This window comes from Esox lucius, chromosome 2 (assembly GCF_011004845.1).
Source record: "Esox lucius isolate fEsoLuc1 chromosome 2, fEsoLuc1.pri, whole genome shotgun sequence".
Lineage (NCBI taxonomy): Eukaryota > Metazoa > Chordata > Actinopteri > Esociformes > Esocidae > Esox > Esox lucius.
In genome coordinates, this window is record NC_047570.1 from 29,345,079 (window position 1) to 29,359,857 (window position 14,779).

The window sequence follows — 14,779 nt, forward strand, 5'->3', positions numbered from 1 at the left end:
TGCTGAACACATTTAGGATTTACTTCTGTTATGCATCAAATGTACTTCCAAAAAAGGTCTAAAGAGAGAAATTATAATTTACCAAACGTTTTCTAGAAAAGACATCCTGTCTTGAAAGAAGCTAGATCTAATTTTCTGATTGAGGCCACTTGTATGGCCGTGGTGTGGTCGCAAAACCCCTTGTTAATGAGGTCAGAGGAGAATAGCCACAAATACTCACAGGCTAGGGGTGTCTGTCCTACACAGTTTTGTTGTAATGGCTTGTTGTGTGGCACCTTATCCTGGGAGTTCATTTGGTGTATACAATTGTTGCTCTATTAAGATACCTCCTAAGTGCCAAATGTATTTGGGTATAACTTTTGCCCAAGCTGGACTGATGGGAATCTAAAATAATGGGAAATGACAACCCTATCCTCTATGCCACTCAGATACAAAAGTCAGTTAGAATCAGGGAGATGTCACTAATGTTTATGTTCATGTTGATTTGGCAAATTGTGTTATTCTCCAACATGCAGTGTGATGCTCATTTATTGTTTGTTAACCAAAACTATAGGCACGTTTCCAAACTTCCCAGGTTCTTCACAAATCCTGGTTGTAGGTTCCAGATTTACTGATTATACCCTATCTTACTATCTAACATTACCTCTTTACAGGGATCTAACATTACATCATCACCAGGACTGGTCTATCTAACATTACATCTCTACCAGGATCAGTCTATCTAACATTACATCTTTACCAGGATCAGTCTATCTAACATTACATTATCACCAGGACTGGTCTATCTAACATTACATCTTTACCAGGATTGTTCTGTCTGGGACAAGCAAATTAGTACAGGATTGGGTCATAGCGTCTCCCATATTTCTTGTGTTCTTGCTGGGTAAGACATGGAAAACTCCAGCAGCTCTAGGTGGGTCAGTTCAAAGTGGGGAAACCAGTGGCCCAGTTAGCCAGTTGATACCTGGAGGGTGAGCTGGTGTCATTCTAACCACTAAAACAGATCGTGTGTGTGTGTGTGTGTGTCAGTGATTTATAGTTTCTAGTCGGTATTGGGAGCGAGTTTCTTCAGCTGTCTCCCCATGCTGTCTTCTGGTCAATTGGTGATGTACAAAAGCAGGTGTGTATGAGCTGGGTTGGAACGAAAGCCTGCTCCCTTAAACCTTTGAGTGACTTTACAAATGTGTGTTGTAGACAATAGGCATTTTCGGTGAGCAAAATCATAATATTTGATTGTGTAAATTTTTTGTAATTATGTGAAGCTTTAAATGCCTGAACGTTATTCACATTTACACTTCTTGGCTTAATAGAAATCACAACACACCTTTTGGAGGAGTTTCATCCCAAAACTGACATGCTTCACCAAAGTGAAAAAAACAATATAATCACACATTAAAGGGCCCACTCCGAGTGTGTATGATCCTGATGAGTTGATATCACTCGTCTACCGCTCTCTCCCTGTTACTAAACAGCATGTCCCAGAAAGTTGTTACGATTGGGACCAAGAAAACTGGTGAAAGCCTTGTTCTCGAACCCCGCCTGTGTCTCGTTTGGTGCGGAGCCATTGCCAGCCAATAGGTGGCACCAGAGAGCCCTGCCTGGCCACATGGCTGTCTGGCTGTCCCTCCAAGCCACATGGCCTGACAGACAAAGAGAGGGAGAGAGAAGCACCAAAGTCTGCAGACACACTGTCCATATGAAGTGTTCTGTAAGCCGTACACCGTGTTCTCGCCGCAAACGGCTCTTCGTGCGCCGTAGCCTGCTCCTCCTATTGTTCATAGGGAATAACCTATACGTGATGTAATACGTGATGCATAGCTACAACATCACGCGGGATCTGTGAGAATCCGCTCTGCAGGCACAATGACAACTTTCGTGAGCGTGTCATGGTAGGGTATTCTTAGAATGCCGGGGATCCTGTGTTGGTTCCCACGTGACGCGTGCTTCCTTCAGCGTCTGCTCGCTGTGTTGTGCTCGTTACCACACGTTGAAGACGTTTCGGACGGAACATCTTTATGCGACTGAAACTAACCAAGTTGCTTGTCTCTGCAAACAAGACTTTGTACCAGACACCTGTTAGTCATCTTCCGGCTAAATGACAGACTGGTGATTATTAAACATTGTGTACCTGGCTGACTTGGTTTGCCCTCAGGGAGTTCTGTCACCTGATGGTCTACATACACACAGAAACTTCTTTCTAGAGGCAATGTAGTTGAGAGAAGGGAGAAATCCGAGTGCATTGGTTATGCACACTGATGTGGTGAAGTTATGGTTAGTGTAGCTAAATGTGATTATACAAGAATCAATGCATGTCAGAACAAAAAGAAGAATGGTATGTACAGCAGTTAAGAAATAAGAAGGAAAGTACATTTGATCTTTTCAGCCAGTACTGGTTAATTAAGTGCAGAAGAAACTGAAATATCTGGACCAATACAAATCTGCATGGCTTGACAATCTGGACCTTTTTTGTTCTGATGTTGTCTGTTTCTTTTATCTCAGCCCTTGTCACCTGCTTGGTTAACCTGTCATTACAAATATGTGAAATCCTACAGGATTGGAAAGCTGCTGTTGTCTTTCCCCTCTTCGAGGGGTGGAGGGGGTGTCTAGTCCCTGAGTATTAAATCCAATCCTGCCCTGCCTGTCTGAAGTGGTTGAATGCCTGGTGAAAAAACGGTTAACCTGCCATCTGGGTCCTACAGTCAGGCTTCAGAGCTGGCTGGCATTTGTGTAGCATAGCATAGCAGCACTGAAGGTCCTAAAGGATGATATGTCATAACTGCTGTAGACAACAAGCTGTTTTTTGCTGCAGTTCTCATTGATTTGGCTAAAATATTTGACCATGTCAACCTCGCATCCTCCTTAATAGTCTCCACAACCTAGTGTTCTCAAAGAACTGTCTTGCCCAGGTTATTTCTGTGACTGTATACAGTGTGATTGATCTGCAGGCCTGCTGTCTGCACCTCTCCCAGTATCTATATGTGTCAGTTTCTTCATTCTTGGGCTGACCTTGTTCTCTGTGTATATTCATTTTGTTCCACTTGCCGCTGGTTACTGCCTGATCTGCCGTTTTTCTGAAGGCATTATACTGAATTCAACTGGCCCATCTGAACGCTGCTGTTCAGCCTGCAACACAGCTTTAATAACATCCAGCATGCCTTCTTTGACCTCCACCTACTTCTCAATACCAAAGGTGCCTACTTTAACCTGCCTGCCCATGAAACATCCTCACCCTGGATGGGTCAGGGTATGAGGACACCTAAGAATATCTTGGTACATGGCTGGACTGCTCACTCTCATTCCATACCCATATCACCCACCAGCAGTCTAAAGTTAAATCCAGAATTGGTTTCTTGTTCACAATTAGGTGTCCTTTACTCACTCTGCCAAGTATACCGTTGTTGGGTGAAGGCCCTTAAAAAGCTTCTCGATGAATGGGACACACTGCCATCCGCTTTGTCACCGGCTCTCCCATTCAATACTCCTCACAGTGACACTAGTCAACTGGCCCTTCAACACTCACCGTTGTGACATTCTGGTTAACTGGCCCTTCTACCCTCATCACTGTGACTCTTTGGTAAACTGGCCCTTCTACACTCATCACTGTGACTCTTTGGTAAACTGGCCCTTCTACACTCATCACTGTGACTCTTTGGTTAACTGGCCCTTCTACACTCATCACTGTTACTCTTTGGTTAACTGGCCCTTCTACACTCATCACTGTGACTCTTTGGTAAACTGGCCCTTCTACACTCATCACTGTGACTCTTTGGTAAACTGGCCCTTCTACACTCATCACTGTGACTCTTTGGTAAACTGGCCCTTCTACACTCATCACTGTGACTCTTTGGTAAACTGGCCCTTCTAAACTCATCACTGTGACATTATGGTGAACTGGCCCTTCTACACTCATCGTTGTGACATTCTGGTTAACTGGCCCTTCTACACTCATCACTGTGACTCTTTGGTAAACTGGCCCTTCTACACTCATCACTGTGACTCTTTGGTAAACTGGCCCTTCTACACTCATCACTGTGACTCTTTGGTAAACTGGCCCTTCTACACTCATCACTGTGACATTATGGTGAACTGGCCCTTCTACACTCATCGTTGTGACATTCTGGTTAACTGGCCCTTCTACACTCTTCACTGTTACTCTTTGGTTAACTGGCCCTTCTACACTCATCACTGTTACTCTTTGGTTAACTGGCCCTTCTACACTCATCACTGTGACTCTTTGGTAAACTGGCCCTTCTACACTCATCACTGTGACTCTTTGGTAAACTGGCCCTTCTACACTCATCACTGTGACTCTTTGGTAAACTGGCCCTTCTACACTCATCACTGTGACTCTTTGGTAAACTGGCCCTTCTAAACTCATCACTGTGACATTATGGTGAACTGGCCCTTCTACACTCATCGTTGTGACATTCTGGTTAACTGGCCCTTCTACACTCATCACTGTGACTCTTTGGTAAACTGGCCCTTCTACACTCATCACTGTGACTCTTTGGTAAACTGGCCCTTCTACACTCATCACTGTGACTCTTTGGTAAACTGGCCCTTCTAAACTCATCACTGTGACATTATGGTGAACTGGCCCTTCTACACTCATCGTTGTGACATTCTGGTTAACTGGCCCTTCTACACTCATCACTGTGACTCTTTGGTAAACTGGCCCTTCTACACTCATCACTGTGACTCTTTGGTAAACTGGCCCTTCTACACTCATCACTGTGACTCTTTGGTAAACTGGCCCTTCTACACTCATCACTGTGACATTATGGTGAACTGGCCCTTCTACACTCATCGTTGTGACATTCTGGTTAACTGGCCCTTCTACACTCTTCACTGTTACTCTTTGGTTAACTGGCCCTTCTACACTCATCACTGTTACTCTTTGGTTAACTGGCCCTTCTACACTCATCACTGTGACTCTTTGGTAAACTGGCCCTTCTACACTCATCACTGTGACTCTTTGGTAAACTGGCCCTTCTACACTCATCACTGTGACTCTTTGGTAAACTGGCCCTTCTACACTCATCACTGTGACTCTTTGGTAAACTGGCCCTTCTAAACTCATCACTGTGACATTATGGTGAACTGGCCCTTCTACACTCATCGTTGTGACATTCTGGTTAACTGGCCCTTCTACACTCATCACTGTGACTCTTTGGTAAACTGGCCCTTCTACACTCATCACTGTGACTCTTTGGTAAACTGGCCCTTCTACACTCATCACTGTGACTCTTTGGTAAACTGGCCCTTCTACACTCATCACTGTGACATTATGGTGAACTGGCCCTTCTACACTCATCGTTGTGACATTCTGGTTAACTGGCCCTTCTACACTCATCACTGTGACTCTTTGGTAAACTGGCCCTTCTACACTCATCACTGTGACTCTTTGGTAAACTGGCCCTTCTACACTCATCACTGTGACTCTTTGGTAAACTGGCCCTTCTCCACTCATCACTGTGACTCTTTGGTAAACTGGCCCTTCTACACTCATCACTGTGACATTATGGTGAACTGGCCCTTCTACACTCATCGTTGTGACATTCTGGTTAACTGGCCCTTCTACACTCATCACTGTGACTCTTTGGTAAACTGGCCCTTCTACACTCATCACTGTGACTCTTTGGTAAACTGGCCCTTCTACACTCATCACTGTGACTCTTTGGTAAACTGGCCCTTCTCCACTCATCACTGTGACTCTTTGGTAAACTGGCCCTTCTCCACTCATCACTGTGACTCTTTGGTAAACTCTCAGTTATACACTACACCAGACTCACTGATACCAACTTATTTCCAAGTCCCCGTTAGGCAACACACCCCTCCACACCTCGTCAAACACCTGATCATACTCCAATAGGGACGGGCGCTCTGGTAGATCTCATGCTGGTCACTCCTAAAGCCTATACCTTCGGCCATCGTTCAGTTCAGAGAGCCTTAACGTTGACACTTTCATTCCACCTTCCTACACAAACAAAGTACTGTCTGATCAGTCAAACGGGTCTGTGTGTGTCTTGCTGGATATCTTTTTAAAGTCCGTTACTGAGCTGCTAGCCTGACAGTGATAGCTGTTGGACATTCAAAAGGCCCGGTCAAAGGGGCTGTACCTCACGCTCTATGTTCCTGCACTTTTGCACCTGTACCTTCTCTGTCTGTTAGATGATAGGCGAGGTAACAGGCTGTGTGTCTGGTCCCTAATGGGTTTCTCTCTGTCTGCTGGAGGAATAAAAATACAGTGAGAGCACGAGAACGTGATCTGATGATGTGGGGGCAGGAGGCAGCGGTGTGGGAATGGTTTGCTGGGGAGCACATGCTGGGCAGATGCTAATGCCATTAAGTCTGAGTCCCAAATGGCAGCCTATAACAAAGTACATTACTTACACCAGCAACTATCATCCAGTGGTCAGAAGTAGTGAACCTCTGTAGCAGGGAATAGGGTGCCGTTTGGAACGCAGCACAGGAGTAGCAGAGTGCTGAGCTCAGCGATTCATATGTTGCTCTCTGCACTTCTACACATGGCTTCTCTTCCTGTTCTTCCATGTTAATTATGTTAATACTGTAAATGAGTCATTTGATTTCCTGAGGTAAACTTCGACGGTATATACATGGTAAAATCATTTTAGTCATTATGGCAGATTGTCTTATTCAGTGTGACTTACGGTAATGAGTGCGTACGTTTTACTCCCCCATGCACAGCCCTCTAATTATCTTTGCCTCTCGCTCATTCTTTTTCTATATTCCTCTCTCTAAATCTCTCACTCTCTATTTTGCTCTCTCTCTCTCTCTCCCTCCCTCTCTTCCTTCTCCTTGTCTTCCCTCTTCTCTACCTCTCTCCTCTCTCCCTTCACTCCTCTCCCTCTTTTTCCTCCTCCAGCTCTCCCACCCTCTCTGTGCCTCGCTCTGCCTCCTATCTATGAACACCTATTAGAAATGATGTGTCCTGGTTGCCAAGGCTCTCAAGAAATGTATGCTAGAGCTGTTAAAGAAATTAAAGAAAAAAGTATCCAGGCAAGTTGACTTATATAAGGTATGTGTGCTGGGTTTTCAGGTCTAAGAAGTCCTAAAATAACCCTGTCGCTCACGCAGAAAAACAGGAAACGCGCCCGCCAGTCTCTCCTGCGTTCTCTTTCTCCCTCTCTCTTTCTGCCCGTTTCTCTTGTTTTTTTATCGCTTTCTTTCTTTTTCTCTTTCTGTTTGTTGACAGTTGTTGTTGTGGTTGTTGTCATTGTGTTACTATTGTATTGCTATTTTTAAGAGCCAAAGCTTATAGAGAACATAATTTTTTTTAAAAATTTTACACATGGAAAGTGTCACATGCTTCCCAATGTTGGTCATGTCTTACTTGCAGGGTAACCTATACAGTAATAAGCTGTCCTTCCTAGTGTTCTCTCTATGTGGATACCTTGTAGAGACATGAGGCGTGTACACACCCACTCACCAACCAACAATACAGGCCTGCTTTCCTAGCCATCCTCAGTCTAACTCATATGTCCAGCCAGCCCTCTCACCCAGTGTGCTACGTAAAAGGATCTAGGGTAGGATTAAGGTGTGACGTGTGATTTTTATGGGGGGTGTTTGATTTAAGGGTTTAAGCCCTGGGTTATTATAGCCCATGGCTGTGTGATCGGACCGCAGACTATCTGCACAGAGAGAGCTCTGTAAGGACATGACATGGTGTGCGTTAGACCTTTCTATCCATGTGCAGGCTTTTGTTCCAACTCAGCTGTAAGATCGGATCACTTCAACGCACTGGCTGCTCCTGTTAGGTCTTTTTATGGTTTTCAGGTGGGTTGTGTGCAAGGGACTTTTACTTGGTGTGTGCAGGCTTTCGATCCAGCCCAGCTCCAACGTGGATATTTGAAGTCTTTCCCTTTTAGACCACTGTTTTCTAAGTCTGGGTTGTCCCCTGTTCTGTTCCCTGAGAACAAAGGTCTGTGTAGTCAGCAGGAGTGGAGTCTCGAAAGCCTTGTGTCATAGCATGCCCAGAAGAGCAGTGATATCGCAACCGTGATATTTGGGCAGTGATAGGGCTTGAGGATACAAAATAGTCCCCTCTTCTTTTACCTTTTGCGCATACACGCACAGAAACAAATTTATTTTCAGAACATTAGGAGGAGAATGCTTTCCTCATATCTGATATGCATCCAGAAAGGTGTCAGTGTTGATATATTGTACATTAGAGAAGTGTTTGTCAGAACAGTTCACTACTCCCTGTAGCTAGAGGACAGAAGCTTTAATGGAATAATCACTGTATTAGTTGGCTAGAGGTATAGCTCCTTTTCTACTGCCAACGACATTCACACCCACAGTCATATACACGCACACACACACACACACACACTGCAGAGCCAAATAGGGACTTTCCAGCAAAGGGAAATTCCATAGGATGTAGGAGAGAGCAGATTTCCAGGGCTCTGGCCATGTACTTAATAAAACAGAATACACACACACACTAACATGTGTGTGTGTGTGTGTGTGTGTGTGCGCAAACACAAGCTATTATGCATTGACCGATACAGCATCTTGGAGAACCTGCACACGCACTCCCTCTGATGTCAGAAGTCTTAAGAGGAGGCCATTAATGGGTTGTACTGGTTTTACATGAGAATCTGTTTTGCATTAAGGTTGTTGATTAAGCATGGGGGTAAATGGATATGGTAAAGACAGACAGAAACCTCCTGTTTGTTCCTTGGTAGAGCCTGCTAGATCTCAGACAGAACTGTTCCACTCGTGGCTTCAGTTCAGTAAATCTTTATTGACCCTTGAGGCCAGTTTGCGCGCAGCATTTAAAATGTTGTAAAAAGGGCAGGAGTAAGAAAACATACTAAACATAGAACCATGTGACAAACCACTTACATGGCAGTGCAGATGATTGTGTTTTTGTTGTTTTGAGTCTTGGTGTGTCTTGTGATATTCTCCGAATCCCACTGGAGTCGGAGTAGCATGGTTAGCAATCACTAATAGTTAGGAACATCAGCACCTATTCCATTACAACCAAACAACTCTGTGTTTCTGGGACGGTTTTTTCCTACTAGCTGATTCTACATGCAGCTACAGTATGTCCTGTAAGTTGGGTAGACACACACACACAAACACACACACACACACAGATTGTCTGTGAGCATTCATGCTGGACCCGGATCCTGTGCACTTCATGCATGTCAGTCAGTGATTGTCCTGTCTTCAGCCAAGGAAGGCTTTGTCTTTCTTCACTCGTATTGTTCTTTGTGTGACTGAGTGGGTTGTGGGGTGAAACCTTCGCTGGAGGGACTCGATTCACCTTCTGAGTCATTACCTTCTCTGGTTACACACTCAGACCCCTATTTCAGTCTGGCATCTGTTCCGCTTGAACAAGTCTGTGTGTGTGTGTGTGTGTGTGTGTGTGTATATGTGTGTATGTGTATGCATGCATGCACACAGAAGCGTGATATTCTCATTTAAATGGTGATGCACATTTACAATGTTAATCAGTAGCTGTTTTTATTCTTGTCCTAATGCCCTAACTTTTTAAGATGATTTATCACTTACTGAATCAGAGTTAGGCAGAGTGGCTGTAGAGGGACAGAGAACTGTAGAGAGCCAGAAAAAAAGAAGTCAGTTAAAAAGGAGGGGAGGCGGAAAGAAGGAAAAGAGATAAAAGAAGGAAAAGGAAAGAGTGTTTTGAAACAACATTCAAAAGGCAAGATATAACCCCCTTCACCAGGCCTTTTGAACAGAAAGGGATTGACTGAACAAGAACAGGAAGAGCTGGGTAGAGAACGAAGACAGGAAGAACCGGATAGAGAGAAGACCGTAAGAACTGGATAGAGCAAAAGAAGACCGCAAAAAAAGGGGAGAGAGAGAGAATACTGTAAAAACTGGGTAGAGAGAGAGAGTAGGGTTGTTTGGGGGAGAACTAGACAGCATGTGTGACTAGGGTGAAAAGTTGAAAGGTTTTAATCATTAAAAGACCATCTAAAGCTGGGTCTGATGGCTCACTTTTCACTATGCCATATTGCTGGAGCCTCCCACTGTTTGTGTGCGTGTGTGTGTGCGCGTGTGCGTGTGATCACAGGAAGTTGTCAGCGGTAGTATATACATGGCAGTGTGTTTAAAGCTGGGGGAGCCCCTTAAAATGTACACACAAAGAAGCCCTGTGTCCAACGTCCATTACGCTCCGGGGTCCTGTTCATTGGACCATGTGACTGAAAATGTAAACGAAATCCCTCTATCTCTCCTCATTTTAGTATGTCACTAGTTTTTCGTATATTTGGATGCCTAAAGAACGCTGCCCTGCTTCTCCATTACGTCTTTAAACCCTGAATCATCCCAGCCTGTTCCTAGGCATGATGGTTAAGGTTTCATCACGGCCACTGTTTTCCGGCATTCTGGAGAGGTCGTTTGTGAGACCAGTGTTTATCAACAATAAAAATATTGCTGAACTAGCTTAAAACAAACATGCTAAACCAGGATTTTAACGGGATCAAGCTAGGCCTTAACATGTAGCTCAATGCCTCTGTAGTCAACACTTATGTAGACTTTGGGTTTCCTCGCGGAATACCCTTTACCCCAGTTTCTGATCAATTTAATTGGCATTTGTTCGACTGTGGATTGGGCAGCTTTTGAATATCAAGAAGTCATACTTCAGTTTACTTCTTAACACAATCACAGAATACTTATCCAAGGAAAACACAGAATAGGCTAATAATTGGCTTTACTATAAATCATTTGTTAACAATCAGGATGTTCTATCCAATGGAACAAATGTGGATTTATAGCCACGATGCACCATCAGTTTAGAGTTTTTAATAGACTAAGAATTATATTCTAATACTTAGCTGGGTGTTTATTTATCTTACTTAACACATACACAAGATATATTATATGCATTTGTCAATGTGAAAATGTCCATCCAAGGGAGCAGACAGTTTTTCCAGAGACCCCATGGCAAATTAGATTAAATGTCTTGCACAAGAACAGATTTGTTTCACGCTGATGCAGCAATCCTTTTGTTTACTGATGCTCCAAACACTAAGCTTCTTCGACTGCTAGGCCAATATGCCACCTATATGATATGTTCATGATCCAGTATGTTTGATTCATTTCAACATCATTTTATTCAATAATAATTTCTTTTCCTGATTGTGTCAGCGTCATTTGTTTTCTATTCATTTGGAACTAGAACATCCCTTTAAAATGTTCCCAGCCTGGGGCTTGAAATTAACTGCGTTTCTGAAATCATCCACGTTCCCTGAAATCATGATGATTGTGTCTCCACATAAAATGCGATGTGAACTTGGCCCTGCTGACAGTCATTCTGACATCTGCTTACATTTCCATCCTATTTTTATTTTGCCTTAACCCTGGCAGATAGGTTCTGTCTTGATCATATAAACCTGTGTGGGTGTTTGGCCACATGATACCATGGTAAGTTTGGAGCTTGATCCTGCTCGGCCCGTTGGGTAGGATTGGGTCTGTCTCTGGTACAGTAGAATGCACTGAGAGTCCATGGAGACAGGGAGTGATAAAACTAAGAGAGAGAAAAGGGCGGGGGCAGGATGGGATATATTCTCCCCTTTGTTTGGAGCCACGAGGCAGCGTGTGTTCCCTCCATTGTAGCTGCAACTGGGAGGGGACTGTCTGGGACAACGAAATGCGTGGGTCTGTGTGCGGTTCTGAGTGTGTATGTGTTTGTGCATAGATCTCTAGAGCTCCAGACAATCATTTTAGTACATGGGCTGTGTGATATTAGATTCATGAAGCAGTAACACTGTTGTTTGTTAATAGTAAGCCCTATTGAAGCCAGAGGAGAAGCGGTGTCAGTAACATCTAGAGGAGGCGCGTGTGTCGTTATGAGCCCTCTCCCAGCATGTGTATGAGTCCCCGGCCAGCCCCGTCTCCCTCCGGTCCAGAACACAGCCTGGCCCCCCGACCCCCCCATTACCCTCTGTGTTCCCCCGAGCCCTAAACCTGACAGACAGCAGGGAAATGACTCCATCTTTTTCCTTCCGCTCTATCCCTCTCCCCGGTGTCTGAAACAGACTAAGCCGATCTCATTATCCCCCCCCCCCCCCCCTTGATTTACTCTGCTCTTTCACAGAGACATGTAGGAATGCGTCCCAAACGGCAGCCTATTCTCAACACCCTGCGCCGCTGGTGTGTTCTGGTGGAACCGTGTGTAGGGGATAGGCTGCCACTTGGGATTAGAGGTTGTTTTTTTTAAAGAAGTGTTCACCATTGAAGTGGTAGCGGGCCTAATAATTATGAATCTGCAGAGCCACCTTGTTCACCACTCTCCAGGTGTCTGAGTTTCTAAAGCATATCGAAGCTTTCGCACTGATCAGGTCGCCCGCTGTTCATGTGATCTTTTTCATTATGTTCCGAAGTTTAAACGAATCCTGGATCGGCACCAGTAGTCTGAGACAGTATGAGCACAGGCCCAGGTGTTTAAGTGATTTGGGTCCTATTTCGCGCGATGTTCTGGTGAGGGGGGAGGTTAAATCCTTTGTTATGGACTTGTTCTGTGTGTCTCTGTCATTGTCTTTCCCTCCCTCTCTCCTCAGCAGGACATGCTCCTCCCACACCCACATTAGACACACTCTTTACATAAGCTCCCCACCGCCCCACCTCCCCAGGTCGGCTCAGGACCAGGTTATAGCTACCAGCGGAAGGCCTCCCTCCTCTCCTTTTCCCTTTATTCCTGTCTGAGTCTGTTTTCGCCCAAGACATTCCCTCGCCAATACTGTCAGTCCTGCCAACTGTCTTTGTCCTGAGTTGTTGATCACAAATGTGTTTGATTGATAGGTCTATGAATGGATTATTGATGGATGAATTCCCTAGGTATTGGCGGACTGGAGGAGTGTGTGTTGAAGTCTGCGACCCTGTCAACTTCCCCCGCACTGCCACCCTTCATCCCACTGAACTTTGAGGCGACACCCATTGTTCGAGTGGCCATTGAACCCAAACACCCAAGTAAGTGTAAACCTGTCTGTCAGTCTGATACCTGATTCACATCAGCCAGGTAATGTCTGTCAGTCTGATACCTGATTCACATCAGCCAGGTAATGTCTGTCAGTCTGATGATACCTGATTCACATCAGCCAGGTAATGTCTGTCAGTCTGATGATACCTGATTCACATCAGCCAGGTAATGTCTGTCAGTCTGATGATACCTGATTCACATCAGCCAGGTAATGTCTGTCAGTCTGATACCTGATTCACATCAGCCAGGTAATGTCTGTCAGTCTGATACCTGATTCACATCAGCCAGGTAATGTCTGTCAGTCTGATACCTGATTCACATCAGCCAGGTAATGTCTGTCAGTCTGAAAGCTAATGAACGTCACTCAGGAAATGTAAGTCAGTCTAATGGCTAATTAACCTCACCCAGGTAATGTCAGTCAAACTAATAGCTAATTAACCTCTCCCAGGTAATGTCAGTCAAACTAATAGCTAATTAACCTCACCCAGGTAATGTCAGTCAAACTAATGGCTAATTAACCTCACCCAGGTAATTTCAGTCAGTCTGATGGTTGATTAACATCTTTTAGGCCCACCTTTTCTTAGGGCCCGTGTCATCAATGTATTCCTCCTGGAAAATGTCTGTTATGTGTGTGTTCATATGTGTGTTTGTGTGCCTGTCTGTGTGTATCCGTATGTAGGTGAGATGCCTAAATTGGTGCGCGGTATGAGGCTACTGAACCAGGCTGACCCATGTGCCGAGGTTCTGATCCAGGAGACAGGAGAACATGTTCTGGTTACCGCTGGAGAGGTTCACCTGCAGCGTTGTCTGGATGACCTCAGAGAGAGGTGGGTTAGAGGTCATTTTTATTTACATTTGACTTTAATCACCGACTGTTGGAGGCATCTGAACAGTCGACTTTCATTTGAGTCCAGCTCCAAGTTCTCCTAACGGTGACAATAACCCTGAAGCTCTGGTAATCTTTTCCACACCAAATTCCTGTCTGCACAAAACAAGGTTCACACGTCTGTGTTCAGGCCCTGTGTGACTGGATGAGTCTGGAGTGGATGAGCAGCAGACGTCTGTGTTCAGGCCCAGTGTGACTGGATGAGTTTGGAGTGGATGAGCAGCAGACGTCTGTGTTCAGGCCCAGTGTGACTGGATGAGTCTGGAGTTGATGAGTAGCAGACGTCTGTGTTCAGGCCCAGTGTGACTGGATGAGTCTGGAGTTGATGAGTAGCAGACGTCTGTGTTCAGGCCCAGTGTGACTGGATGAGTCTGGAGTGGATGAGCAGCAGACGTCTGTGTTCAGGCCCAGTGTGACTGGATGAGTCTGGAGTGGATGAGCAGCAGACGTCTGTGTTCAGGCCCAGTGTGACAGGATGAGTCTGGAGTGCATGAGCAGCAGACGTCTGTGTTCAGGCTCAGGGTGACCGGATGAATATGCTGGGTCAGACATTGTCTGGCTGAGTCTAGCACATTGTGATTGTCTTGATGATTATCTACTGGGGGGTGTGTGTGTGTGTGTGTGTGTGAGTGTGAGACGGCTTGGGTTTGGAGGCTGATTATGGTTTGTATACATTTGTACAGGTGGAGAAACCTTCTGTACAAATGTATTTTTTTTTAAACCCAAATGAATACGTAACCCTAACTAATATACCTAAAATGAATACCTAACCCTAACTACTATACCTAAAATGAATACCTAACCCTAACTACTATACCTAAAATGAATACCTAACCCTAACTACTATACCTAAAATGAATACCTAACCCTAACTACTATACCTAAAATGAATACCTAACCCTAACTACTATACCTAAAAT

At 44.8% G+C, this 14,779-nt stretch overlaps 1 protein-coding gene across 2 annotated transcripts in view; it reads left to right on the forward strand.

The window, feature by feature from the left end:
* The window catches only part of efl1 (elongation factor like GTPase 1), a 63,020-nt gene that overhangs the window by 28,195 nt on the left and 20,046 nt on the right, over positions 1-14,779 (forward strand). For both annotated transcript variants that reach the window (XM_013137774.4, XM_029114064.2), the window contains exons 16-17: positions 12,832-12,963; positions 13,653-13,800. In XM_013137774.4, the coding sequence (XP_012993228.3) occupies positions 12,832-12,963; positions 13,653-13,800 (280 nt within the window). The remainder of the gene's footprint in view (positions 1-12,831; positions 12,964-13,652; positions 13,801-14,779) is intronic.